This window comes from Chroicocephalus ridibundus, chromosome 2, assembly GCF_963924245.1.
Source record: "Chroicocephalus ridibundus chromosome 2, bChrRid1.1, whole genome shotgun sequence".
NCBI classification, from domain to species: Eukaryota; Metazoa; Chordata; class Aves; order Charadriiformes; family Laridae; genus Chroicocephalus; species Chroicocephalus ridibundus.
In genome coordinates, this window is record NC_086285.1 from 542,825 (window position 1) to 568,358 (window position 25,534).

Here is a 25,534-nt window from a genome sequence, read left to right on the forward strand (position 1 = left end):
CCCCTCCGTGGGAGCCCCCCCACCCATAGGAGCCTCCCCCCGTGGGAGCCCCCTCTTCAGAGCCCCCCCCCCCCATCTAGCCCCCCCGTGGGACACACACCCCCCCGCCGTTAAACCCCACCCTCCCCCCGCGCCGTGGGAGCCCCCTCTCCAGCCCCCCCCCCCCCCCCCGCATGGATCGGACCCCCCCCGTGGGACCCCCCCCGTGGGAGCCCCCCACCCATCGGAGCCCCTCCGTGGGAATTCCCCCCCCCCCCCGCGCCGTGGGACCCCCCCTCTTCAGACCCCGGGCGGGCTCTGAGCCCCCAAGGTGAGGGGGGGGAGGGGGGGGCTTGGGACCCCCCCTACGGGACCCCTCCGTTAAACACCCCCCCCCCCCGAGCTTGGGATCCCCCCCGTGGGACCCCCCCCTACGGGACACCCCACCCCCCCCCCCCCCCTCACCGGCGGGCCTTGCGGTAGATGCCCCGGCAGCTGCGCCCCCCCCCGCGGCGGGGGGGGTCGGTGGGGCTGCGGAAAGCCCACTGCACGCTTTGGCTACCGCAGGGGCCGGGACACTCGCCCCACGCCGACCACGCCGACCAGCCGCAGTGCACTGGGAAGGGGGCGGGGGGGGGGCGATTAAACCCGGGGGGGGGGGCAACCCACCCACCCCCCCCCCAACCCCCCCCCCCGGGACCCACCGGCGCAGGCGGGGTGGGGGCGGCAGCGCCGGAGCGCCCCCTCCAGGCAAGTGCAGAGGCGACAATTGAGGGTCACCGCGTCCCCCGGGCGGTAGCGGACCCCCCCCGCCACACACGGGCACTCGCGGGGGGGCACGCACTGGCCTTCGGGGGCCAGCACTAGCCCCGCTGGGCACCAGCACCCTGCGTGAATTGGGGGGGGGGCGGGGATTAAAGGAATGGGGGGGGAGGGGGTGACAGGCCACCCCCATGGGGGGGGTCGCCATGGGTGGGGGTGTCCCCCCCCCCCCGTCCCGTCTCACCGGGGGTGCAGGGTCCCTCCTGGGGGCAGGGGGGGCCGGCGGCGAGGTGGGCGCAGGTGGCGGGGCAGGGGGGGCAGGGCAGGGGGCGCAGCCCCCCCGGGCAGGCCGAGGCCGTGGGGCAGCCGTCTGTGGGGCAGGGGGCTGGCGGGGAGGGGGGGGGTGGGGTGGGGGGGGGTGAGCACCCAGGGAGGGCACCCACCCCCCCCACGCCGCCGAGAGCCCCCCCACCCCACGGAGGACGCGAGACCCACAAAGGTCCACCCGCCCCATGGAAGACACCCGCCCATAGAGAACACCCGCCCCATGGAGAACACCCCCACCCACAGAGACACCCCCCCACCCCATAGAGACCCCCTGCCCCATAGAGACCACCCCACCCACACAGACACCCCCCCCCCCACAGAGCCCACCCATGGAACCCACCCATCCCACAGAGACCCTCCACCCCATAGAGACCCCCCCCCCCCCCCACGGAGCCCACCCACCCCATGGAAACCATCTACCCCATGGAACCCACCCATCCCACAGAGACCACCCACCCCATAGAGCCCACCCATGCATGGAGACCCCCTACCCCATGGAGCCCACCACCCCACAGAGCCCACGGAGCCCACCCACCCCATGGAGCCCACCCACTTCACAGACCCCACCGACCCCCGGAGCCCACCCACCCCATGGAGACCCCCCCACCCATGGAGCCCACCTACCCCATGGAGACCACCCATGCATGGAGACCCCCCCACCCATGGAGCCCATCTACCCCACGGAGCCCACCTACCCCATGGAGACCACCCACCCCACGGAGACACCCCCCACACCCATGGAGCCCACCCACCCCATAGAGTCCACCCACGCATGGAGCCCACCTACCCCATGGAGACCACCCACCCCATGGAGCCCACCCACCCCACGGAGACACCCCCCCACACCCATGGAGCCCACCTACCCCATGGAGACCACCCACCCCATGGAGACCACGCACCCCATGGAGACCCCCCCACCCATGGAGCCCACCTACCCCATGGAGCCCACCCACCCCATGGAGACCCCCCCACCCATGGAGCCCACCTACCCCATGGAGCCCACCCACCCCACGGACACCACCCGTCCCATCAGAGCCCTCCCACCCCATGGAGCCCACCCACGCATGGAGACCACCTACCCCACGGAGCCCACCCACCCCATGGAGCCCACCCACCCCACGGAGACCCCCCCCACCCATGGAGCCCACCCACGCATGGAGCCCACCCACCCTACAGACCCCACCACCCCACAGAGCCCACCCACCCCATGGAGCCCTCCCACCCCACAGATCCCCCCCCCGGCCCCACACCCACCCATCTGGAGGGCGGCGGGGGTCTCTGCGGGCGGGTCGGGGCAGGGTCGCCCGCCGTTGTGGGGGGGTCGGCAGTGCCGCCGCCGCAGCCGCACCCCCCCGCACTCCTCCGGGCAACCCGACCAGGGCGACCACTCGCCCCAGGAGCCGTCCACTGCGGCGGGGGGGGGGCAGGCGTGAGAATGGGGGGGGGGGAGTGGGGGGGGGCAGCCCTGCATGTACCGGGGGGGGGGGGGGAATTGGGAACCCCCAAACTTTCCGGGCAGCCCCAGCCATGGGGACCCCCAAATCCCCCGGGACCCCAACCACGGGCACCCCCCGGACCCCCCCCAGCAGCCCTGGGGGTGGGACCCCCAAATTCCCCAGGGACCCCCGGCCATGGGCCCCCCCCCCCCAAAACCCCTCGGGCAGCCCCAGCCATAGGGACCCCAAATCCCTGGGGAACCCCCAAATCCCCCCGGGATCCCATCCACGGGCACCCCCCCGGACCCCCCCAGCAGCCCTGGGGGTGAGACCCCCAAATTCCCCCGGGACCCCCGGCCATGGGCCCCCCCCCAAAATCCCTCGGGCAGCCCCAGCCATAGGGACCCCCAAATTCCCCCGGGACCCCAACCACGGGCACCCCCCCGGACCCCCCCCATCAGCCCTAGGGGTGAGACCCCCAAATTCCCCAGGGACCCCCGGCCATGGGCCCCCCCCCAAAATCCCTCGGGCAGCCCCAGCCATAGGGACCCCCAAATCCCCCCGGGGACCCCAACCACGGGCACCCCCCCGGACCCCCCCCAGCAGCCCTGGGAGTGGCACCCCCAAATTCCCCCGGGACCCCCGGCCATGGGAACCCCCAAATCCCCCCGGGGACCCCAACCACGGGCACCCCCCCGGGTGCCCCCCAGCAGCTCCATCCCCGGGAACCCCCAAACCCCCTCACCCACAGCAACCCTCGCGGGGCGCCCCGGGGGGTGGGACCCCCCCCCCCCAATACCAAGCCCCCCACCACGTCCCCCCCGCTCACCGGGGCAGGCCCCCCTGAAGCACTGCCGTTGCTGCGCGTCCTGCCCCCGGCAGCGGCGCAGGAGGCCGGGGCGCTGCTGGTGGCACCCCCGGGCGCGGCGCTGCAGGCCGGGGCCGCAGGAACGGCTGCAGGTCCCCCAGGACCCCCAGGACCCCCAAACCCCGCAGTCCCGCTCGTCCCGGGGGGGGACCCCCCCGCAATCCGCCTTCCCGTCGCACACCTGCCAGGGCAGCCGGGGAGGGGGGGGACGGTGGGGGTCACGCCGAGACGGGGAGCGAGGGGACACCCCCCACCCCCCCCCCCGGCACCCGTCGGTGCCACCCCGCGCGTCCCGTCCCCCAAATACCTGCTGGAAGGTGACGCACTCCCCCCCCCCCGCAGTCGTACTCGGGGCAGGGACCCCCCGTCCGGTTGCTGCCGCCGGCGAGGACGCGGCTGTCTGCGGAGGGGACGCGGGGCAGCCGTATGGCGGGGTGGCCACGGCAGGGTGGCCGTGGTGGGGTGGTCGTGGTGGGGTGGCCACGGCAGGGTGGCCATGGTTGGGTGGCCACAGTGGGGTGGTCGTGGCGGGGTGGCCACGGTTGGGTGGCCATGGTGGAGTGGTTGTGGCGGGGTGGTCGTGGTGGGGTGGAGACAGTGGGGTGACCATGGCATGGTGGCCATGGTTGGGTGGCCACGGTGGGGTGATGACGGTGGGGCGGTCGTGGTGGGGTGGCCACAGCAGGGTGGTCATGGTGGGGTGGTCATGGTGGGGTGGTCGTGGCGGGGTGGTCGTGGCAGGGTGGAGACAGTGGGGTGACCACGGCGGGGTGGCCATGGTTGGGTGGCCACAGTGGGGTGGTGACGGTGGCGTGGTCATGGCGGGGTGGCCATGGCGGGGTGGCCATGGTGGGGTGGTCGTGGCGGGGTGGTCATGGCGGGGTGGCCATGGTTGGGTGGCCACGGTTGGGTGGCCATGGTGGGGTGGTCGTGGCGGGGTGGTCGTGGTGGGGTGGAGACAGTGGGGTGACCATGGCATGGTGGCCATGGTTGGGTGGCCACAGTGGGGTGATGACGGTGGGGTGGCCGTGGTGGGGTGATGACGGTGGGGTGGCCGTGGTGGGGTGGCCACAGCAGGGTGGTCATGGTGGGGTGGTCGTGGTGGGGTGGTCGTGGCGGGGTGGAGACAGTGGGGTGACCACGGCAGGCTGGCCATGGTTGGGTGGCCACAGTGGGGTGGTGACAGTGGGGTGGTGACGGTGGGGTGGTCATGGCGGGGTGGCCATGGTTGGGTGGCCACGGTTGGGTGGCCATGGTGGAGTGGTCATGGCGGGGTGGTCGTGGCGGGGTGGAGACAGTGGGGTGACCACGGCAGGCTGGCCATGGTTGGGTGGCCACAGTGGGGTGGTGACAGTGGGGTGGTGACGGTGGGGTGGTCATGGCGGGGTGGCCATGGTTGGGTGGCCACGGTGGGGTGATGACGGTGGGGTGGCCGTGGTGGGGTGATGACGGTGGGGTGGCCGTGGTGGGGTGGCCACAGCAGGGTGGCCATGGTGGGGTGGTCGTGGTGGGGTGGTCGTGGCGGGGTGGAGACAGTGGGGTGACCACGGCAGGGTGGCCATGGTTGGGTGGCCACAGTGGGGTGGTGACAGTGGGGTGGTGACGGTGGGGTGGTCATGGCGGGGTGGCCATGGTTGGGTGGCCACGGTTGGGTGGCCATGGTGGGGTGGTCGTGGCGGGGTGGTCGTGATGGGGTGGAGACAGTGGGGTGACCATGGCATGGTGGCCATGGTTGGGTGGCCACGGTGGGGTGGTGACGGTGGGGTGGTCATGGCGGGGTGGCCATGGTTGGGTGGCCACGGTTGGGTGGCCATGGTGGGGTGGTCGTGGTGGGGTGGTCGTGGTGGGGTGGAGACAGTGGGGTGACCACGGCGGGGTGGCCATGGTTGGGTGGCCACGGTGGGGTGATGACGGTGGGGCAGTCGTGGTGGGGTGGCCACAGCAGGGTGGTCATGGTGGGGCAGCCACGGTGAGGTGGTCATGGTGGGGTGGTCGTGGTGGGGTGGCTACGGTGGGGTGGCCATGGCGGGGTGGCCATGGTTGGGTGGTCATGGCAGGGCGGCCACAGTTGGGTGGGCACGGTTGGGTGGCCATGGTGGGGTGGTCGTGGTGGGGTGGCTACAGTGGGGTGGCCATGGCGGGGTGACCACGGTTGGGTGGTCGTGGCAGGGTGGTTGTGGTGGGGTGACCATGGCGTGGTGGCCATGGCGGGGTGGCCACGGTTGGGTGGCCATGGTGGCATGGTCGTGGCGGGGTGGTCTTGGTGGGGTGGAGACAGTGGGGTGGCCATGGCGGGGTGACCACGGTTGGGTGGTCATGGCAGGGCGGCCACAGTGGGGTGACCATGGCATGGTGGCTACGGTTGGGTGGGCACGGTTGGGTGGCCATGGTGGGGTGGTCGTGGTGGGGTGGAGACAGTGGGGTGACCACGACGGGGTGGTCATGGTGGGGTGGCCATGGCGGGGTGGCCACGCTGGGGTGGCCACAGCAGGGTGGTCATGGTGGGGTGGCCACGGTGAGGTGGTCATGGTGGGGTGGCCATGGCGGGGTGACCACAGTTGGGTGGTTGTGGCAGGGTGGTTGTGGTGGGGTGGCCATGGCGGGGTGGCCACGGTTGGGTGGCCATGGTGGGGCGGTTATGGGGGGGGTGGCCACAGCAGGGTGGTCGTGGTGGGGTGGCCATGGTGGGGTGGCCATGGCGGGGTGGTGACGGTGGGGTGGCCATGGCGGGGTGGTGACAGTGGGGTGGCCGTGGCATGGTGGCCATGGTTGGGTGGCCACGGTGGGGTGATGACGGTGGGGCGGTCGTGGTGGGGTGGCCACAGCAGGGTGGTCATGGTGGGGTGGTCATGGTGGGGTGGTCGTGGTGGGGTGGTCGTGGCGGGGTGGTCGTGGCGGGGTGGAGACAGTGGGGTGGCCACGGCAGGGTGGCCATGGTTGGGTGGCCACAGTGGGGTGGTGACGGTGGGGTGGTCACGGTGGGGTGGCCATGGTTGGGTGGCCACGGTTGGGTGGCCATGGTGGGGTGGTCGTGGCGGGGTGGTCGTGGTGGGGTGGAGACAGTGGGGTGACCACGGCGGGGTGGCCATGGTTGGGTGGCCACGGTGGGGTGATGACGGTGGGGCAGTCGTGGTGGGGTGGCCACAGCAGGGTGGTCATGGTGGGGCAGCCACGGTGAGGTGGTCATGGTGGGGTGGTCGTGGTGGGGTGGCTACGGTGGGGTGGCCATGGCGGGGTGGCCATGGTTGGGTGGTCATGGCAGGGCGGCCACAGTTGGGTGGGCACGGTTGGGTGGCCATGGTGGGGTGGTCGTGGTGGGGTGGCTACAGTGGGGTGGCCATGGCAGGGTGACCACAGTTGGGTGGTCGTGGCAGGGTGGTTGTCGTGGGGTGACCATGGCGTGGTGGCCATGGCGGGGTGGCCACGGTTGGGTGGCCATGGTGGCATGGTCGTGGCGGGGTGGTCTTGGTGGGGTGGAGACAGTGGGGTGGCCATGGCGGGTTGGCCACGGTTGGGTGGTCATGGCAGGGCGGCCACAGTGGGGTGACCATGGCATGGTGGCCACAGTTGGGTGGGCACGGTTGGGTGGCCATGGTGGGGTGGTCGTGGTGGGGTGGAGACAGTGGGGTGACCACGACGGGGTGGTCATGGTGGGGTGGCCGTGGCGGGGTGGCCACGGTGGGGTGGCCACAGCAGGGTGGTCATGGTGGGGTGGCCACGGTGAGGTGGTCATGGTGGGGTGGCCATGGCAGGGTGGCTACAGTGGGGTGGCCATGGCGGGGTGGTTGTGGTGGGGTGGCCATGGCGGGGTGGCCACGGTTGGGTGGTCGTGGCAGGGCAGCCACAGTGGGGTGACCATGGCGTGGTGGCCATGGCGGGGTGGCCACGGTTGGGTGGCCATGGTGGGGCGGTTATGGGGGGGGTGGCCACAGCAGGGTGGTCGTGGTGGGGTGGCCATGGTGGGGTGGCCATGGTGGGGTGGCCATGGCGGGGTGGTGACAGTGGGGTGGTCATGGTGGGGTGTCCGTCCCCAGCCTCCACCCCCCCGGCTGCTGCCCCCGGCCCCCCCGCGCTCACGGCAGTGCAGCTCGTCCTCGCCCTGGGGACAGTCGGTGGCACCGTCGCAGACCCGGGACACGTTGAGGCAGAGGCCACCGCTGTCGGCGCAGGAGAAGTGTCCCGGGCACGGCGGGATGGCCGTGGAACCTGCCCCAGGGACAGGGACCGTCAGGTGAGGGGACACCCCCGAGAGCAGCCCACCGCGCCGGTGTCACCGGGGAGGGGGACACGGGGGGGACCCCGAGAGCATCCCACCGTAATGGGTGTTACTGGGGAGGGGGACATTGGGGTGACACCCAAGAGCGTCCCACTATGACAGGTGTCACCAGGGAGGGGGACATCGGGGGAACCCCCAAGAGTGTCCCACCATGACGGGTGTCACCAGGGAAGGGGGACATTGGGGGGACACCCAAGAGCGTCCCACCATGATGGGTGTCACTGGGGAGGAGGACACTGGGGGACACCGGGGGACACCGAAGACCATCCCACCATGATGGGTGTCACCAGGGAGGGGGACATCGGGGTGACACCCAAGAGCATCCCACCATGATGGGTGTCACCAGGAAGAGGGACATTGGGGGACACCGGGGGACACCGAAGACCATCCCACCATGACGGGTGTCACCGGGGAGGAGGACATTGGGGGAACACCCAAGAGCATCCCACCATGACGGGTGTCACTGGGAAGGGGGACACTGGGGGACACTGGGGGACACCGAAGACCATCCCACCATGACGGGTGTCACTGGGGAGGAGGACATTGGGGGGACACCCAAGAGCGTCCCACCATGATGGGTGTCACCAGGAAGGGGGACACTGGGAGAAACCCCCAAGACCATCCCATGGTGATGGGTGTCACTGGGGAGGGGGACACTGGGGGACACTGGGGGACACCGAAGACCATCCCACCATGATGGGTGTCACCAGGGAGGGGGACATCGGGGTGACACCCAAGAGCATCCCACCATGATGGGTGTCACCAGGAAGAGGGACATTGGGGGACACCGGGGGACACCGAAGACCATCCCACCATGATGGGTGTCACCGGGGAGGAGGACATTGGGGGGACACCCAAGAGCGTCCCACCATGACGGGTGTCACCGGGAAGGGGGACACTGGGGGACACTGGGGAAACCGAAGACCATCCCACCATGACGGGTGTCACCGGGAAGGGGGACACTGGGTGACACCCAAGAGCATCCCACCATGTTGGGTGTCACCAGGGAGGGGGACATTGGAGTATCCCACCATGACGGGTGTCACCAGGGAGGGGGACATTGGGGGGACACCCAAGAGCATCCCACCATGATGGGTGTCACCGGGGAGGGGGACATTGGGGGACACCCAAGAGCGTCCCACCATGATGGGTGTCACTGGGGAGGAGGACACTGGGGGACACTGGGGGACACCGAAGACCATCCCACCATGATGGGTGTCACCGGGGAGGAGGACATTGGGGGGACACCCAAGAGCGTCCCACCATGACGGGTGTCACCGGGAAGGGGGACACTGGGGGACACTGGGGAAACCGAAGACCATCCCACCATGACGGGTGTCACCGGGAAGGGGGACACTGGGGGACACCCAAGAGCATCCCACCATGTTGGGTGTCACCAGGGAGGGGGACATTGGAGTATCCCACCATGACGGGTGTCACTGGGGAGGAGGACACTGGGGGACACCGAGGAGCACCCCGCTGCGCCGTGTGGCCGCCACGGTGCCACCCCCCCTGCCCCGGCCCCGTGCCGTCCCCGTCCCCGTCCCCGCGCCCCCCGGGGGCTCACCGCAGCGGTCGCCGCTCTCGTCGGAGCCGTCGGGGCAGTGGGGGACGCCGTCGCAGAGGTGGCCGTAAGGGACGCAGGCGGCGTCTCGCTCGCAGGGCCAGTAGCCGGGCCGGCAAATCTCGTGGGGTTGCCGGTGGCAGCCCAACTCGTCGCTGCCGTCGGGGCAGTCGGCCTCGCCGTCGCACAGCCAGCCCCGCGGCACGCACTCGCCGCCGCCGCACGCCCAGGCCCCCGCCTCGCACGCCGGCGCTGGGGACGGCGGCGTCACCCCGGGGTCCCCCATCCCACCCCCGAGATCACCCCCCCCCCCCAGCCCCCCCAACCGGGGCGTTTCGGGGGAGACGCCCCTCACCGGCCGTCGGCGTCGCCGCCGGCAAGGCCACGGCGCAGGCCACCGGGCTCTCGTCCCAACCGTCCCCGCAGTCGCCGACGCCATCGCAGACGGCGGCTTCCCCCACGCAGGAGCCGTCGGGGCAGGGGAGGTGCCCGGGGGGGCAGGTCAGCGGTTCTGTGGGGTGAAGTGGGGCCGGCGGGGGGCAGGTTGTGGGGCGGGGGGGGGGGGGGGTGTGTCAGTAGCCAGGGAGGGCACCCACGCGCTCACCCCCCCCCTCCCCCCGAGAGCCCACCCGCCCCACACGCAGCACCTGCACGTAGAGGCCACCCGCCCCACGGAGGACGCGAGACCCACGGGGGCCACCCGCCCCATGGAGAACACCCGCCCCATGGAGGACACCCGCCCACAGGCACCACTTGCCCCACGGAGACGCCCCCCATCCAAAGAGTCCCCCCCACCCATGGAGACCACCCACCCCACGGAGCCCACCCACCCCATGGAGCTCAACCACCCCATGGAGACCACCCACCCCATGGAGCCCACCCACCCCATAGAGACCACCCACCCCATGGAGCCCAACCACCCCATGGAGACCACCCCATAGAGACCACCCACCCTATGGAGACCACCCACCCCATAGAGATCACCCGCCCCATGGAGACCCCCCACCCATGGAGCCCCCCCCAACCAGGGACCTCACCCACCCCATGGAGACCACCCACCCCATAGAGACACCCCCCCCCACCCACAGGGACCACCCACCCCATGGAAACCACCTACCCCATGGAGACCTCCCACCCCATAGAGACCCCCCCCACCCATGGAGACCACCCACCCCATAGAGACCACCCACCCCATGGAGCCCACTCACCCCATGGAGACCACCCCATAGAGACCACCCCATAGAGACCACCCACCCCATGGAGCCCACCCACCCCATGGAGCCCAACCACCCCATGGAGACCACCCACCCCATGGAAACCACCTACCCCATGGAGACCTCCCACCCCATAGAGACCCCCCCCACCCATGGAGACCACCCACCCCATGGAAACCACCTACCCCATGGAGACCTCCCACCCCATAGAGACCCCCCCCACCCATGGAAACCACCCACCCCATGGAGACCACCCCATGGAGACCACCCACCCCATGGAGACCACCCACCCCATAGAGATCACCCGCCCCATGGAGACCCCCCACCCATGGAGCCCCTCCCCCACCATGGACCTCACCCACCCCATGGAGACCACCCACCCCATAGAGACCCCCCCCACCCATGGAGACCACCCACCCCATGGAAACCACCTACCCCATGGAGACCTCCCACCCCATAGAGACCCCCCCCACCCATGGAAACCACCCACCCCATGGAGACCACCCCATGGAGACCACCCACCCCATAGAGACCACCCACCCCATGGAGCCCAACCACCCCATGGAGACCTCCCACCCCATAGAGACCCCCCCCACCCATGGAGACCACCCACCCCATGGAAAACACCTACCCCATGGAGCCCACCCACCCCATGGAGCCCAATCACCCCATGGAGCCCAATCACCCCAGGGAGACCCCCCCGCCCCATAGAGACCCCCCACCCGGGCAGGTGGCCTCGTCGGTGCCGTCGGCGCAGTGGGGGTGGCCGTCGCAGAGGGCGGCCGGGGGCAAGCAACGGTCCTCGCCGGGGCAGGGCAGGTGGCCGGGGGGGCAGGCGCAGCCCCGCTCGTCGCTGCCGTCGCCGCAGTCGTCCCGACCGTCGCAACGCCGAGGGGACGGCACGCAGCGACCCACGGCGCAGCGGAACTCGCCCCCCGCGCAGCTCGGGCTGCAGCCTGCGGCCAAACGCCGTCGGGGAACCCCGCCGTGGGGCGCAGAACCCCAGGGACGGGGGGTTAGACCCCTTACTGTGGGGCACAGACCCCCAAGGACGGCGGCCTAAGGTCCCTTGCCGTGGGGCACAGACCCCCAAGGTCGGGGGGCTCAGGGACCCTCACTGTGGGGCTCAGATGCCCAGGGACGGGGGTCTCGGGACCCCTTACTGTGGGGCACAGGCCCCCCTTGCCATGGGGCACAGCCACTCCTTGCCATGGGGCACAGGCTCCCAGGGATGGGGTCTCAGACCCCTTTGCCATGGGGCACAGCCCCCCGGGGGGGGGTCTCGGACCCCCTTGCCGTGGGGCACAGCCCCCCGGGGATGGGGTCTTGGACCCCCTTGCCGTGGGGCACAGAACCTCAAGGTTGGGGGGCTCAGGGACCCTCGGCGTGGGGCACAGCCCCCCAAGGATGGCGTCTCAGACCCCCTTGCCATTGGGCACAGCCCCCCCTTGCCATGGGGCACAGCCCCCCGGGGATGGGGTCTCGGACCCCCTTGCCGTGGGGCACAGAACCCCAAGGTTGGGGGGCTCAGGGACCCTCGGCGTGGGGCACAGCCCCCCAGGGATGGCATCTCAGACCCCCTTGCCATGGGGCACAGAACCCCAAGGTTGGGGGGCTCAGGGACCCTCGCTGTGGGGCACAGCTCCCCAGGGATGGCGTCTCAGACCCCCTTGCCATGGGGCACAGGCCCCCCTTGCCATGGGGCACAGCCCCCCGGGGATGGAGTCTCAGACCCCCTTGCCGTGGGGCACAGAACCCCAAGGTTGGGGGGCTCAGGGACCCTCGCTGTGGGGCACAGCCCCCCAAGGATGGCGTCTCAGACCCCCTCGCCGTGGGGCACAGCCCACTCCTGCACCCCGCTACTCCGAGCCCCCCGAAATGCCCCCGTCCTCCCCCCCGAGACCCCCACAATTCCCTCCTCCTCCCCCCCCCGGCACCGCCGTGGGGCGGCCGTGGGGCGGCCGTGGGGCCACTCGCCTGCCTCGTCCGAGGGGTCGTCGCCGCCGCAGTCGTGCCGACCGTCGCAGACGAGTTCCGGGGGGAGGCAGCGGCCGTCGGCGCATCCGAAGCCGGGGGCCGGGCAGTGGGTCGGGGGGCAACCGTCCTCGTCGGAGCCGTCGGGGCAGTCGGGGTAGCCGTCGCAGCGGGCGCCCCACGCCAGGCACTGGCCCCCGGCGCAACGGGGTTGCCGCGGGGGGCAACGGGGGGCGCAGGCCTCGTCCGAACCGTCGCCGCAATCCTCCTCGTTGTCGCAGCGCCAGGCGCCCGGCACGCAGCGCCCCTCGGCCCGGCAGAGGAACTCCCAGGGGGCGCAGGGCGACGGGGACGGGCACGGGGACGGGGACGGGGACGGGGACGAGGACGGCGACGGCGGCGACGACGGGCAGCGCCAACCGCCCCCCGCGCACGTGCTGAGGGGGAAGGGGCAGGGGATCAGCGCCGGGAGCGCGGCGCGACGACCCCGCGGCGGCGGCACCGTGGGCACCCGATGGCCACAGTGGCTCCATGGGTGACAGATGGCCACGGTGGCTCAATGGGTGACAAATGGCTTTGCCATCCCAGTGGGTGACAGATGGCCACAGTGGCCCAGTGGGTGGCAGATGGCCACAGTGGCCCAGTGGGAGACAGATGGCCGTGCCATCCCAGTGGGTGACAGATGGCCACGGTGGCCCACTGGGTGACAGATGGCCACAGTGGCCCGGTGGGTGACAGATGGCCATGGTGGGTCCATGGGTGACAGATGGCCACGGTGGCCCGGTGGGTGACAGATGGCTGTGCCATCCTGGTGGGTGCCCAATGGCCACATTGGCCCAGTGGGTGACAGATGGCCACGGTGGCTCAATGGGTGACAGATGGCCACGGTGGCCCAGTGGGTGATGGGTGGCCACGGTGGCCCGGTGGGTGACAGATGGCCATGGTGGCTCCATGGGTGACAGATGGCCACGGTGGCCCAGTGGGTGACAGATGGCCGTGGTGGCTCAATGGGTGACAGATGGCCACGGTGGCCCAGTGGGTGACAGATGGCCATGGTGGCTCAATGGGTGACAGATGGCCGTGCCATGCCGGTGGGTGCCCAACGGCCATGTTGGCCTGGTGGGTGCTGGGTGGCCATGGTGGCCCATGGGTGACAGATGGCCGTGCCAGCCCGGTGGGTGCCAGGTGGCCACGCTGGCCCCAGTGGGTGCCAGATGGCCACAACGTCCCAGTGGGTGCCGGGTGGCTTTGCCGTCCCGGTGGGTGGCAGACGGCGGTGCCAGCCCGGTGTGTGCCGGGTGCCGTGCCGCACCGTGCCGTGCCGTGCCACACCGTGCCGTGTGGTGCCGTGCAGTGCCGTGAGGTGCCGTGTGGTGCCGTGTTGTGCCGTGTTGTGCCGCGCGGTGCCGCGCGGTGCCGCGGGGGCGGACTCACCAGTTGCGGCAGCCCTGCTGCACCGCGGCGCCGGGCGGGAAGGCGAAGCCGTCCCAGAAACACGGACACGCGGCCGGCGCCACGCACCCCCCGTCTGCCAGCGGCAACGGGAGCAGCCCTCAGCCCCATGCCAGACCCACGCCGGCCCCACGAAGCCCAACGCTGGCCAACCACCAGCCCCACGCTAGCCCCACACCAGCCCCACGCCACCGGATGCCAGCCCCACACCATCCCCACACCATCCCCACTCCAGCCCCATTCCAGCCCCACACCACCCGATGCCAGCCCCACGCCAGCCCCACACCGACCCCACGCCAGCCCCACAACTGGCCCCACTCCAGCCCCACAATAGCCCCACTTAAGCCTCACACCACCCAATGCCAGCCCCACACCAGCCCCACACCCGCCCCACACCCACTCCACACCAGCCCCACACCAGCCCCACTCCAGCCCCACACCATCCCCACACCAGCCCCACTCCAGCCCCATTCCAGCCCCACACCACCCGATGCCAGCCCCACGCCAGCCCCACGCCGACCCCGCTCCAGCCCCACGCCGACCCCGCTCCAGCCCCACCATAGCCTCACTCCAACCCCACATCACCTGATGCCAGCCCCACGCCAGCCCCACCGTAGCCCCACCCAAGCCCCACGCAAGCCCCACTCCAGCCCCACACCATCCTCACACCAGCCCCAAGCTGGCCCCACTCCAGCCCCACGTCAGCCCCACCATAGCCCCACGCCAGCCCCACTCCAGCCCCACGTCCGCCCCACCATAGCCCCACACCAGCCCTATGCCAGCCCCACGCCGGCCCCACCATAGCCCCACGCCAGCCCCACTCCAGCCCCACGTCAGCCCCACCATAGCCCCACGCCAGCCCCATGCCAGCCCCACACCAGTCCCACCATAGCCCCACGCCAGCCCCACTCCAGCCCCACGTCAGCCCCACCATAGCCCCACACCAGCCCCACTCCAGCCCCACGTCAGCCCCACCATAGCCCCACGCCAGCCCCACTCCAGCCCCACGTCAGCCCCACCATAGCCCCACACCAGCCCCACTCCAGCCCCACGTCAGCCCCACCATAGCCCCACGCCAGCCCCACTCCAGCCCCACGCCGGCCCCACGGCAGCCGCAGTGCTCACCGTGCAGGACGCTCCCCGGGGGGCAGAAGCAGCCCTCCAGGCAGGCCAGGCCCTGGCAGTGCTCGGGGGGGTCCCGGCCGAGGCCGCGGCAGGTTGGGGGGCAGGGGGGGCCGCAGGCGCTGTACTCCAGCCCCCCGTCGCACTGCAGGGCTGGGGACGGGGGTGGGGCAGGGCTCGGACCCCTGACCCACGGCTGACGGGGAACGGTCCCTCCCCCCGCATCCCGCCCCCCGGCCCTGTGGGATGGGATGGGATGGAGTGGGATGGGATGGGGACGGGATGGGATGGGATGGGATGGGGATGGGGATGGGATGGGATGGGGATGGGGATGGGGATGGGATGGGATGGGATGGGGATAGGGATGGGGATGGGGATGGGATGGGGATGGGGATGGGATGGGATGGGATGGGGATAGGGATGGGGATGGGATGGGATGGGGCGGGATGGGGATGGGATGGGATGGAGATGGGATGGGATGGGATGGGATGGGATGGGATAGGGATGGGGATGGGATGGGATGGGGATGGGGTGGGATGGGATGGGATGGGGTGGAGATGGGATGGGATGGGGTGGGATGGGGATGGGATGGGATGGGATGGGGATGGGACAGGATGGAGTGGGATGGGATGGGATGGGGATGGGATGGGACAAGATGGAGTGGGATGGGATGGGATGGGATGGGATGGGATGGGATGGGATGGTACAGGATGGGATGGGGATGGGGATGGGAGGGGATGGGACAGGATGGGATGGGATGGGGATGGGATGGGATGGTTTGGGGACGGGCACGGGGCTGGTGACTCACGGCACAGCTCCTGGCTCCTCCAGCGGATGTGGACGCCGCGCCGGCCGCACTCCTCGGCGTAGGCGGCGATGGCCGTGCACAGGCACTCGCAGTCCCCCCCGGAGTCGCAGCTGCCGGCGGCGCCCGGCGGGTGGGGGGGTGATGGGACCCCTCCCGCCTCGGGGACCGACCCCGACACCCCCCCCTCACCCCCCCCGCCGCCGCCGGCACTTACCCGCAGGCGTCGAAGACGCACCAGTCGTAGAAGCGCTGGGAGGGCACCACGTCGTGGCAGGGCGCGAAGAGCCGCTGCTGGAGGACGCCGCAGCGCCGGCGCGCCCACGGTGCCCGGTGGGGGCTCTCCTGGGATGGGGACGGGGGACACAACACACACACCGATGTCACCGTCCGCCGGATGCCACCCGCCTCGGCCGGCCGCGCGCTGGCCCGCCGCCCCGTCCCCGTCCCCGTGCCTACGGCGCAGGGGTGCGGCGCGCCGTCGCCCTGGACCTCGGGGCAGAGCGGGCTGAGGCGCCAGGAGTTGCCGAAGAGGTGGGGGGTGGGCTCCAGCCCCCCTTGCCGGCTGGTGAAATCGTTCTCGGCGTCGCCGTCGAAGTTGCCGCAGAGGCCGGCCACCCGACCCCGGTGCCGGGGTTCCAGCCGGACGTACACCCGCGTGCCTGGGGGCGGTGGGGGGCATCACGGCACGGCACGGCACGGCACGGCACCCAGTGGCACCCCGTGAGCCGGGGACACCCCCCCCCGCCCGCCGGCGGGTCTCACCTCCGTCCCACAGCACGGCCAGCCCCAGGCGGGAGAGGAGGAGGAGGAAGAGGCCGGCGCGCTCCAGCGTCAGCCCCGTCCCGCTGTAGGTTTTGGGGGGTCGGACCGAGACCCCCGTTCACCGTCACGTCCCTCCCTGCCGGCACGGGGAGGGCTGTCGCGCGGGGCAGGGAGGGGGCGGCCAACCCGGCACGTCCCCGTCCCCATGGGGGACCCGTCCCCATGTCCCCCATCGTCCCCGTGTCCCCCCATCCCATATCCCCCCATCCCATGTCCCCCCATCCCATGTCCCCCATCCCCACCTCGCCAGGCCCCGTGTCCCCCCATCCCTGTGTCCCCCATCATCCCCGTGTCCCCCCATCCCCATGTCCCCCGTCCCCGTGTCCCCCGTCCCCATGTCCCCCCATCCCATGTCCCCCATCCCCACCTCGCCAGGCCCCGTGTCCCCCCATCCCTGTGTCCCCCGTCCCCGTATGCCCCGTCCCCATGTCCCCCCATCCCATGTCCCCCATCCCTGTGTCCCCCATCCTCCCCGTGTCCCCCAACCCCATGTCCCCCATCCCAGTGTCCCCCCATCCCCGTGTCTCCCAGCATCCCCATATCCCCCGTCCCCGGGTCCCCCCATCCCCGTGTCTCCCATCCCCACGTCCCCCCATCCCTGTGTCCCTTGTCCCCGTGTCCCCCATCATCCCCGTGTCCCCCATCATCACTGTTTCCCCCCATCTCCTTGTCCCCCCTCCCCGTATCCCCCGTCCCCGTGTCCCCCCATCCTGTGTCCCCCCCATTGGCATGTCTCCTATCATCCCCATGTCCCCCATCCCATGTCCCCCATCATTCCCGTATCCCCCATCCCCGTGGTGTCCCCATCCCCGTGTCCCCCATCATTCCCGTATCCCCCGTCCCCGTGGTGTCCCCATCCCTGTGTCCCCATCCCCATGTCCCCCATCCCCGTGTCCCCCATCATCCCCGTGTCTCCCATCCCAATGCCCCCCATCGTCCCTCTGTCCCCCATCCCCATGTCCCCCATCATCCCCACATCCCCCGTCCCCTTGTCCCCATCCCCACATCCCCCATCGTCCCTGTGTCCCCCCCATCCTATGTCCCCCATCATCCCCATGTCCCCCATCCTCGTGTCCCCCCCCATCCCCGTATCCCCCGGCCCCGTGGTGTCCCCGTCCCCATGCCCCCCATCATCCCCACATCCCCCATCCCCGTGTCCCCATTCCCGTGTCCCCCACCATCCCCGTATCTCCCGTCCCTGTCATGTCCCCATCCCCGTGTCCCCATCCCCACGTCCCACATCATCCCCACGTCCTCCATCCCCATGTCCCCATCCCCGTGTCCCCCACCATCCCCGTACCCCCCGTCCCTGTCGTGTCCCCATCCCCGTGTCCCCATCCCCATGTCCCACATCATCCCCACGTCCTCCATCCCCATGTCCCCATCCCCGTGTCCCCCACCATCCCCGTACCCCCCGTCCCTGTCATGTCCCCATCCCCGTGTCCCCATCCCCGTGTCCCCCACCATCCCCGTACCCCCCGTCCCTGTCGTGTCCCCATCCCCGTGTCCCCATCCCCATGTCCCCCACCATCCCCGTATCCCCCGTCCCCGCGGTGTCCCCATCCCCGCGCCCCCCCCGCCCCCGCGTACCTCGCAGCATGTGCACCACGGTGTTGCCCATGGCCACCACCACCGACTTGGTGCAGGTGACGCCGCTGGTGCCGCAGGGGACGTTCTGGGCGGTGACGGCGAAGAGCCCGTCGGCCTGGCGCGCCAGCAGGTACTCGCAGTCCCCGCGGAAGGAGAAGGCTCGCCCGTCGAAGGTGACGTAGTGGGGGTCCCCCGTGGCCACGCAGGTGCCCGCGCACTCCTCGCGCCCGCAGTGCCACCGCTGCCGCCGGCACACGCTGCCGGGGAAGGGGCGGGGGGGGGAAACGCAGCTAAGCGCCGCCACGGCACATCCCCCCCGCCCCCGGGGTGGGGAGGGGTCCTGGGGAGGGGGTTTCGGGGTTGGGGGGGGTCTCACCAGGTGTTGCAGTCCCGGACGATGGTGGCGTTTGGCCGGTAGAGCCGCCCGCCGTGGTGGCAGGGACACTCCTCCGGGGACACGCAGTGCCCGTCCTGCCGGAGCGAGACACCCCACCACCCCCCCGAGCGACCCACCGTTGAGGGGGGGGGGCTGCTGACCCCCCACCTCCACCACCACCACCACCACCACCACGACCATGGGGTATGGGGGGGCTCAGGGCAGGCACCAGCCGTGGGGCTGGGACACCCCGGTGACCCCCACGCGCACCCCCGCCATGGCCCGTGTCCCCCGCGCCCACCGTCTCCCGGCTCCCCCCGACCCCCAACCCCCTCGGCCGCCCGGGGAGGGGGTGACCCACCAGGAAGAGGGTGCCGGGGGGGCAGACGCAGCCGTCGGCGATGCCGGCGCAGGTGCCGTTGGGCTCGGTGGCGTCGCAGCGGCGCAGGCAGGACCCCGGGGCGTGAACCAGCCCCCCGGGGCAGAGGGCGGCCGCGGGGCAGGGGGCTTCGGCGCAACGCCAGGACCCCCCGGTACAGACGCTGCGGGGAGGGGCGCGGTGAGGGCGGCTCCCCCCACACCCCCCACCCCAGCACCCCCCAGCAGGAGGAGTCCCCCACCCAGCCGGCCCCAGGCTGGGGTACCCCCACCACCAGCACCCATCCCATCATCATCCCATCCCATCATCATCCCATCCCATCCCATCCCATCCCATCCCATCCCATCATCATCCCATTCCATCCCATTCCATCATCATCCCATCCCATCCCCATCCCATCATCATCCCATCCCGTCCCATCCCATCCCCATCCCCATCCCCATCCCATCCCCATCCCGAACCCATCATCATCCCATCCCCATCCCATCCCATCCCACCCCCATCCCATCCCCAACCCCATCCCATCCCCATCACATCCCATCCCATCCCCATCCCATCACATCCCATCCCCAATCCCATCCCCGCCCCCATCCCCACCCCCATCCCATCGCATCCCATCCCATCCCCTTCCCCATCCCATCCCTTCCTCATTCCAATTCCCATTTTATCCCATCCCCATCCCATCCCATCTCCATCCCCATCCCCAACCCCATCCCATCCCATCCTCTTCCCATCCCCATCCCATCTCACCCCCATCCCATCCCCAATCCCATCCCTGCCCCCATCCCATCCCATCCCCATCCCCATCCCATCCCATCCCATCCCCATCCCATCCCATTCCATCCCATCCCATCCCATCCCATTCCATCCCATCCCATCCCATCCCATCCCCATCCCCATCCCATCCATCCCCATCCCCATCCCCATCCCATCATCATCCCATCCCCATCCCATCCCCATCCCATCCCATCCCCATCCCCATCCCCATCCCCATCCCATCCCCATCCCATCCCATCCCCATCCCATCCCCATCCCATCCCATCCATCCCCATCCCCATCCCCATCCCATCATCATCCCATCCCCATCCCATCTCCATCCCCATCCCCAACCCCATCCCATCCCATCTCACCCCCATCCCATCCCCAATCCCATCCCCACCCCCATCCCATCCCAATCCCATCCCAATCCCATCCCATCCCATCTCCTCCCATGACGTGCTCCTCCTCGGTGCCCGCGGTGCCCGGTGACAGGGACGTTCAATGAAAGCCACCTATCCCGCGGTGCCATCCCAAACGGGCCGTAGGGGGATTTCATCAGACGTCACCCGCCGGCTCCACGTCCCTTGTCACCGGAGGGACCCCCCCTCACTCCGCCTGGCCCGTGCCACCCCCCACGTCCCCGTCCCCATCCCCGCCACCCCCCCCTCGCCGGGGCACCGGCCGGGCCGCGCACCAGGGATTGCAGCCCCGGCGGATCTGGCTGCCGGGGGGGTAGAGCTGGGTGCCGTGGCGGCAGCGGCAGGCGGCCGGGGGGACACATTGCCCACCCTCCTCCAGCACTAGCCCGGGGGGGCAGTTGCAGCCGGGGACGCAGAGCCCGGCCAGCTCGGGGCAGGAGCCGGCCCCGGGCAGGCGCAGCTCGGCGCAGGTCTGGCCGCAGGGACGGCCACACTCCTGGTACAGCTGTCCCCCGCCGCAGGGCACCTCTGCGGGGACAGGCAAGGGGACGTCACCCATGGTGGCATCCCTGACCCCCCCCCCCCCCCCCCCCGCCTGCACCCACAGTACCCGGCGCTTCCCGCTGTCCCCTGGCACGTGGTGGCAGCATCCCCATCCCATCCCATCCCGTCCCGTCCCGTTCGATCCCGTCCCATCCCATCCCGTCCCACCCCATCCCATCCCATCCCGTCCCGTCCCATCCCCATCCCATCCCCATCCCATCCCATCCCATCCCGTCCCACCCCATCCCCATCCCATCCCGTCCCGTCCCATCCCGTCCCATCCCATCCCGTCCCACCCCATCCCATCCCATCCCCATCCCGTCCCCATCCCATCCCCATCCCATCCCGTCCCGTCCCGTCCCGTCCCATCCCATCCCATCCCATCCCATCCCATCCCATCCCATCCCATCCCATTCCATCCCACCCCGTCCCGTCCCATCCCATCCCATTCCATCCCGTCCCATCCCATTCCATCCCACCCCGTCCCGTCCTGTCCCATCCCATCCCGTCCCGTCCCACCCTGTCCCATCCCATCCCATCCCATCCCATCCCCATCCCATCCCATCCCATCCCATTCCATCCCACCCCGTCCCGTCCCATCCCATCCCGTCCCGTCCCACCCCGTCCCATCCCATTCCATCCTGTCCCGTCCCATCCTGTCCCGTCCCATCCCATCCCATCCCATCCCATCCTGTCCCATCCCTCCCATCCCATCCTGCCCTGCCCCATCCCATCCCTCCTCTCCCATCCTATTCCATCCATCCCACAACATCCATCCCATTCCATCCCATTCCCATTCCCATCCCCAGCCCACCACCATTCCCATCCCATCCCATCCCCACCCCATCCCCATCCCCCATCCCCGTCCCTGTCCTGATCCCATCCCATCCCGTTCCATCCCATCCCCATCCCATCATCCCACCCCATCCCATCCCATCTGACCCCACCCCATCCCATTCTCATCCCCATCCCATCCCATCATCCCATCCCAACCCCATCCCTATCCCTGTCCTGATCCCCATCCCATCCCTTCCCATCTCATCCCCATCCCATCCCAACCCCATCCCATCCCCATCCCATCCCATCCCATCCCCTCCCACCCCCCATCCCATCATCCCATCCCATCCCCATCCCATCCCATCCCATCCCATCCCATCCCCATCCCTCCCCATCCCCATCCCATCCCATCCCATCCCATCCCCATCCCATCCCCATCCCAACCCCATCCCATCCCATCCCCATCCCATCCCCATCCCATCCCATCCCATCCCATCCCCATCCCAACCCCATCCCATCCCATCCCCATCCCATCCCCATCCCATCCCATCCCATCCCAACCCCATCTCAACCCCATCCCATCCCATCCCATCCCATCCCCATCCCAACCCCATCCCATCCCATCCCCATCCCATCCCATCCCATCCCATCCCATCCCATCCCCATCCCATCCCATCCCCATCCCCATCCCCATCCCCTTCCCCATCCCATCCCATCCCATCCCATCCCATCCCATCCCATCCCCATCCCCATCCCATCCCCATCCCATCCCATCCCATCCCATCCCATCCCATCCCCATCCCATCCCATCCCATCCCATCCCATCCCCATCCCATCCCAACCCCATCCCATCCCATCCCATCCCATCCCATCCCATCCCATCCCATCCCCATCCCCTTCCCCATCCCCATCCCATCCCATCCCATCCCCATCCCATCCCCATCCCCTTCCCCATCCCCATCCCATCCCATCCCATCCCATCCCATCCCCATCCCCATCCCATCCCCATCCCATCCCCATCCCATCCCCATCCCATCCCATCCCATCCCATCCCCATCCCCATCCCATCCCCATCCCATCCCCATCCCATCCCATCCCATCCCATCCCATCCCATCCCATCCCCATCCCCATCCCATCCCCATCCCCATCCCATCCCATCCCATCCCCATCCCATCCCCATCCCATCCCCATCCCATCCCATCCCATCCCATCCCATCCCATCCCCATCCCATCCCCATCCCCATCCCATCCCATCCCCATCCCATCCCATCCCATCCCATCCCATCCCCATCCCCATCCCATCCCATCCCATCCCATCCCCATCCCCATCCCCATCCCCATCCCATCCCATCCCCATCCCATCCCCATCCCATCCCATCCCATCCCATCCCATCCCCATCCTCATCCCATCCCATCCCCATCCCATCCCCATCTCCATCCCATCCCATCCCATCCCATCCCATCCCATCCCCATCCCCATCCCATCCCCATCCCATCCCCATCCCATCCCCATCCCCTTCCCATCCCATCCCTTCCCATCCCATCCCATCCCATCCCATCCCATCCCATCCCACCCCTCCCGCCCCTTCCCGCCCCGCCCCCACCGCAGAGGCCGTGGTTCCTCCAGGAGAGCGGGGTCCCCTCGCGGGCGCAGTCCCGGGCGTAGGCGGCCAGCGCGGGGCAGAGGCAGCGCTGCCCGTCCCCGCAGGCGCAGGCCTGGCGCAGGCAGAGCTGCAGGAAGGGCTCCGGCTCCACCACCTCCCGGCACGGCTGGGGGCGGGACGGGCACGTCGGGATGCGCCGCTGCCACCGCCACCCCCCCCGGGCACCGGGCACCGGGCACCGGGCACTGGGAACTGGGCACCAGGCACCAGGTACTGGTCACAGGGCACCAGGCACTGGGCACTGGTCACCAGGCACCAGGTGCTGGTCACCGGGCATCAGGCAATGGACACTGGGCAGCAGGGTCTGGGCACTGGCCACCAGGCACCGGTCACCGGCCACCAGGCACCAGGCACTGGGCACTGGCCACCAGGCACCGGTCACCGGCCACCAGGCACCAGGTACTAGTCACTGGGCACCAGGCACCCAGCAATGGACACTGGGCAGCAGGGTCTGGGCACTGGCCACCAGGCACCCGTCACCGGCCACCAGGCACCAGGCACTGGTCACTGGGCACCAGGCACCCAGCAATGGACACTGGGCAGCAGGGTCTGGGCACTGGCCACCAGGCACCAGGCACCGGCCACCGGGAACCAGGCACTGGTCACTGGGCACCAGGCACCCAGCAATGGACACTGGGCACCAGCGTCTGGGCACTGGCCACCAGGCACCAGTCACCGGCCACCAGGCACCAGGCACTGGGCACCAGGCACCAGGCAATGGACACTGGGCACCAGGGTCTGGGCACTGGCCACCAGGCAGCAGGCACCGGCCACCAGGCACCAGGCACCAGTCACTGGGCACCAGGAACCAGGCACTGGCCACTGGGCAGCAGGGTCTGGGCACTGGCCACCAGGCACCGGTCACCGGCCACCGGGAACCAGGCACTGGTCACTGGCCACCAGGCACCCGTCACCGGCCACCAGGCACCAGGCACTGGGCACTGGTCACCGGGCACCCAGCAATGGACACTGGGCAGCAGGGTCTGGGCACTGGCCACCAGGCACCGGCCACCGGCCACCAGGCACCAGGCACTGGTCACTGGGCACCAGGAACCAGGCACTGGTCGCTGGTCACCAGGCAGTGGACACTGGTCACTGGGCACCAGGCACTGGTCAATGGGCAACAGGGATCGGGCACCAGAAACCAGGGACTGGCCACCAGGAACCAGGCACTGGTCACCGGGCACCCAGCAATGGACATTGGGCACCAGGCTCTGGGCACTGGGAACTGGTCACTGGCCACTGGGCACTGGTCACCAGGCACTGGGCAGTGGCCACTGGGCACCAAGGTCTGGGCACTGGGAACTGGTCACCAGGCACTGGTCACCGGCCACTGGGCACTGGTCACCAGGCACTGGGCAGTGGCCACTGGGCACCAGGGTCTGGGCACTGGGAACTGGTCACTGGCCACTGGGCACCACAGTATGGGCACTGGGCACTGGTCACCAGGCACTGGTCACCGGCCACTGGGCACTGGTCAGAAGGCACTGGGTGGTGGCCACCAGGCACTGGTCACCAGGCACCATGCACTGGGCAATGGACACTGGGCACCCGGCACCGGGCACTGGGAACTGGCTGCCGGGCAATGGTCACCGGCCACCAGGCACTGGGCCCTGGCCACTGGGCACTGGGCAGTGGCCACCAGGCAGGGGTCACTGGACACTAGGCACCGGGCAATGGACGCTGGGCACCAGGCACCGGGAACTGGCTGCCGGGCAACGGTCATTGGCCACCAGACACTGGTCACCGGCCACCGGTCACGCTGGTGGCCAGCTGGGGCGGGGGGGCCAGTGGTCACCTGGAAGGCAGGGCCGCGCAGGACGGCACAGGCGGCCTCGGCGAGTTCCCTGCGGCCGGCGAAGGCGTCGCAGGGCTGGAGGGGGAGGGGAGCGAGCGCGGGGCAGTCGCCGGCCGCCCGGTACGCGTTGGCGAAGGCGGCGACGCCGGTCTCCACGTCTCCCGCCGGCGTGGTGAACTCGTCCTGCTGGTCCCAGTTGTAGGTGCCGCAGAGCCCCCGCACCTGCCGCGCCGGCACAGGGCTCGGGATGCGTCCCCCCGCCATCCCACCGGCGCCGGCACGGATCCCACCGGCACCCATGCCGGCTCCACCAGCAGCGCCGCGGCGGCGTGGCGCCGGCGGGGCTCACCCTGTGGGCGAAGGCGGGCTGGAGGGTGAGGTAGGCGTTGGGGGTCTCCAGCCCCCACAGGACGTGGACCCCCAGGGTCTGGAGCAGCAGGAAGGAGGAAGACGCCCGGCGGACGCTCAGCGCGGCGCTGGCGAAGGGCAGCGTCACCTCCCGCCCGTCCACCGTCACCTCGCCTGCGCCGGGGGAGAGACGGGGGGGGACGTCAGGGCACGGCCACCAGGCTGGCGACCACCATGGGGACGTCAGGGCACAGCCACCGGGCTGGCAGTGGCCAC

At 70.5% G+C, this 25,534-nt stretch overlaps 2 protein-coding genes across 2 annotated transcripts in view; one reads left to right on the top strand and one right to left on the bottom strand.

Annotated features, from left to right (window-relative positions):
* Positions 1-25,534, top strand: part of LOC134510947 (oocyte zinc finger protein XlCOF26) — a 125,204-nt gene that overhangs the window by 57,199 nt on the left and 42,471 nt on the right. The gene's annotated exons all lie outside the window — the stretch shown is intronic.
* The window catches only part of LOC134510544 (SCO-spondin-like), a 35,209-nt gene continuing 10,115 nt past the window's right edge, over positions 441-25,534 (bottom strand). Inside the window, 26 exon segments of the mRNA XM_063323838.1 lie at positions 441-595; positions 684-866; positions 986-1,126; positions 2,323-2,475; positions 3,334-3,553; positions 3,680-3,709; positions 3,711-3,772; positions 7,450-7,578; positions 9,216-9,464; positions 9,559-9,723; positions 11,149-11,382; positions 12,404-12,837; positions 13,835-13,928; positions 14,978-15,127; positions 15,783-15,892; positions 15,997-16,124; positions 16,239-16,441; positions 16,545-16,659; positions 16,661-16,680; positions 18,195-18,451; positions 18,571-18,665; positions 18,932-19,112; positions 20,403-20,655; positions 23,053-23,218; positions 24,911-25,132; positions 25,260-25,432. Coding sequence (XP_063179908.1) covers positions 441-595; positions 684-866; positions 986-1,126; positions 2,323-2,475; positions 3,334-3,553; positions 3,680-3,709; positions 3,711-3,772; positions 7,450-7,578; positions 9,216-9,464; positions 9,559-9,723; positions 11,149-11,382; positions 12,404-12,837; positions 13,835-13,928; positions 14,978-15,127; positions 15,783-15,892; positions 15,997-16,124; positions 16,239-16,441; positions 16,545-16,659; positions 16,661-16,680; positions 18,195-18,451; positions 18,571-18,665; positions 18,932-19,112; positions 20,403-20,655; positions 23,053-23,218; positions 24,911-25,132; positions 25,260-25,432 — 4,322 coding nt within the window.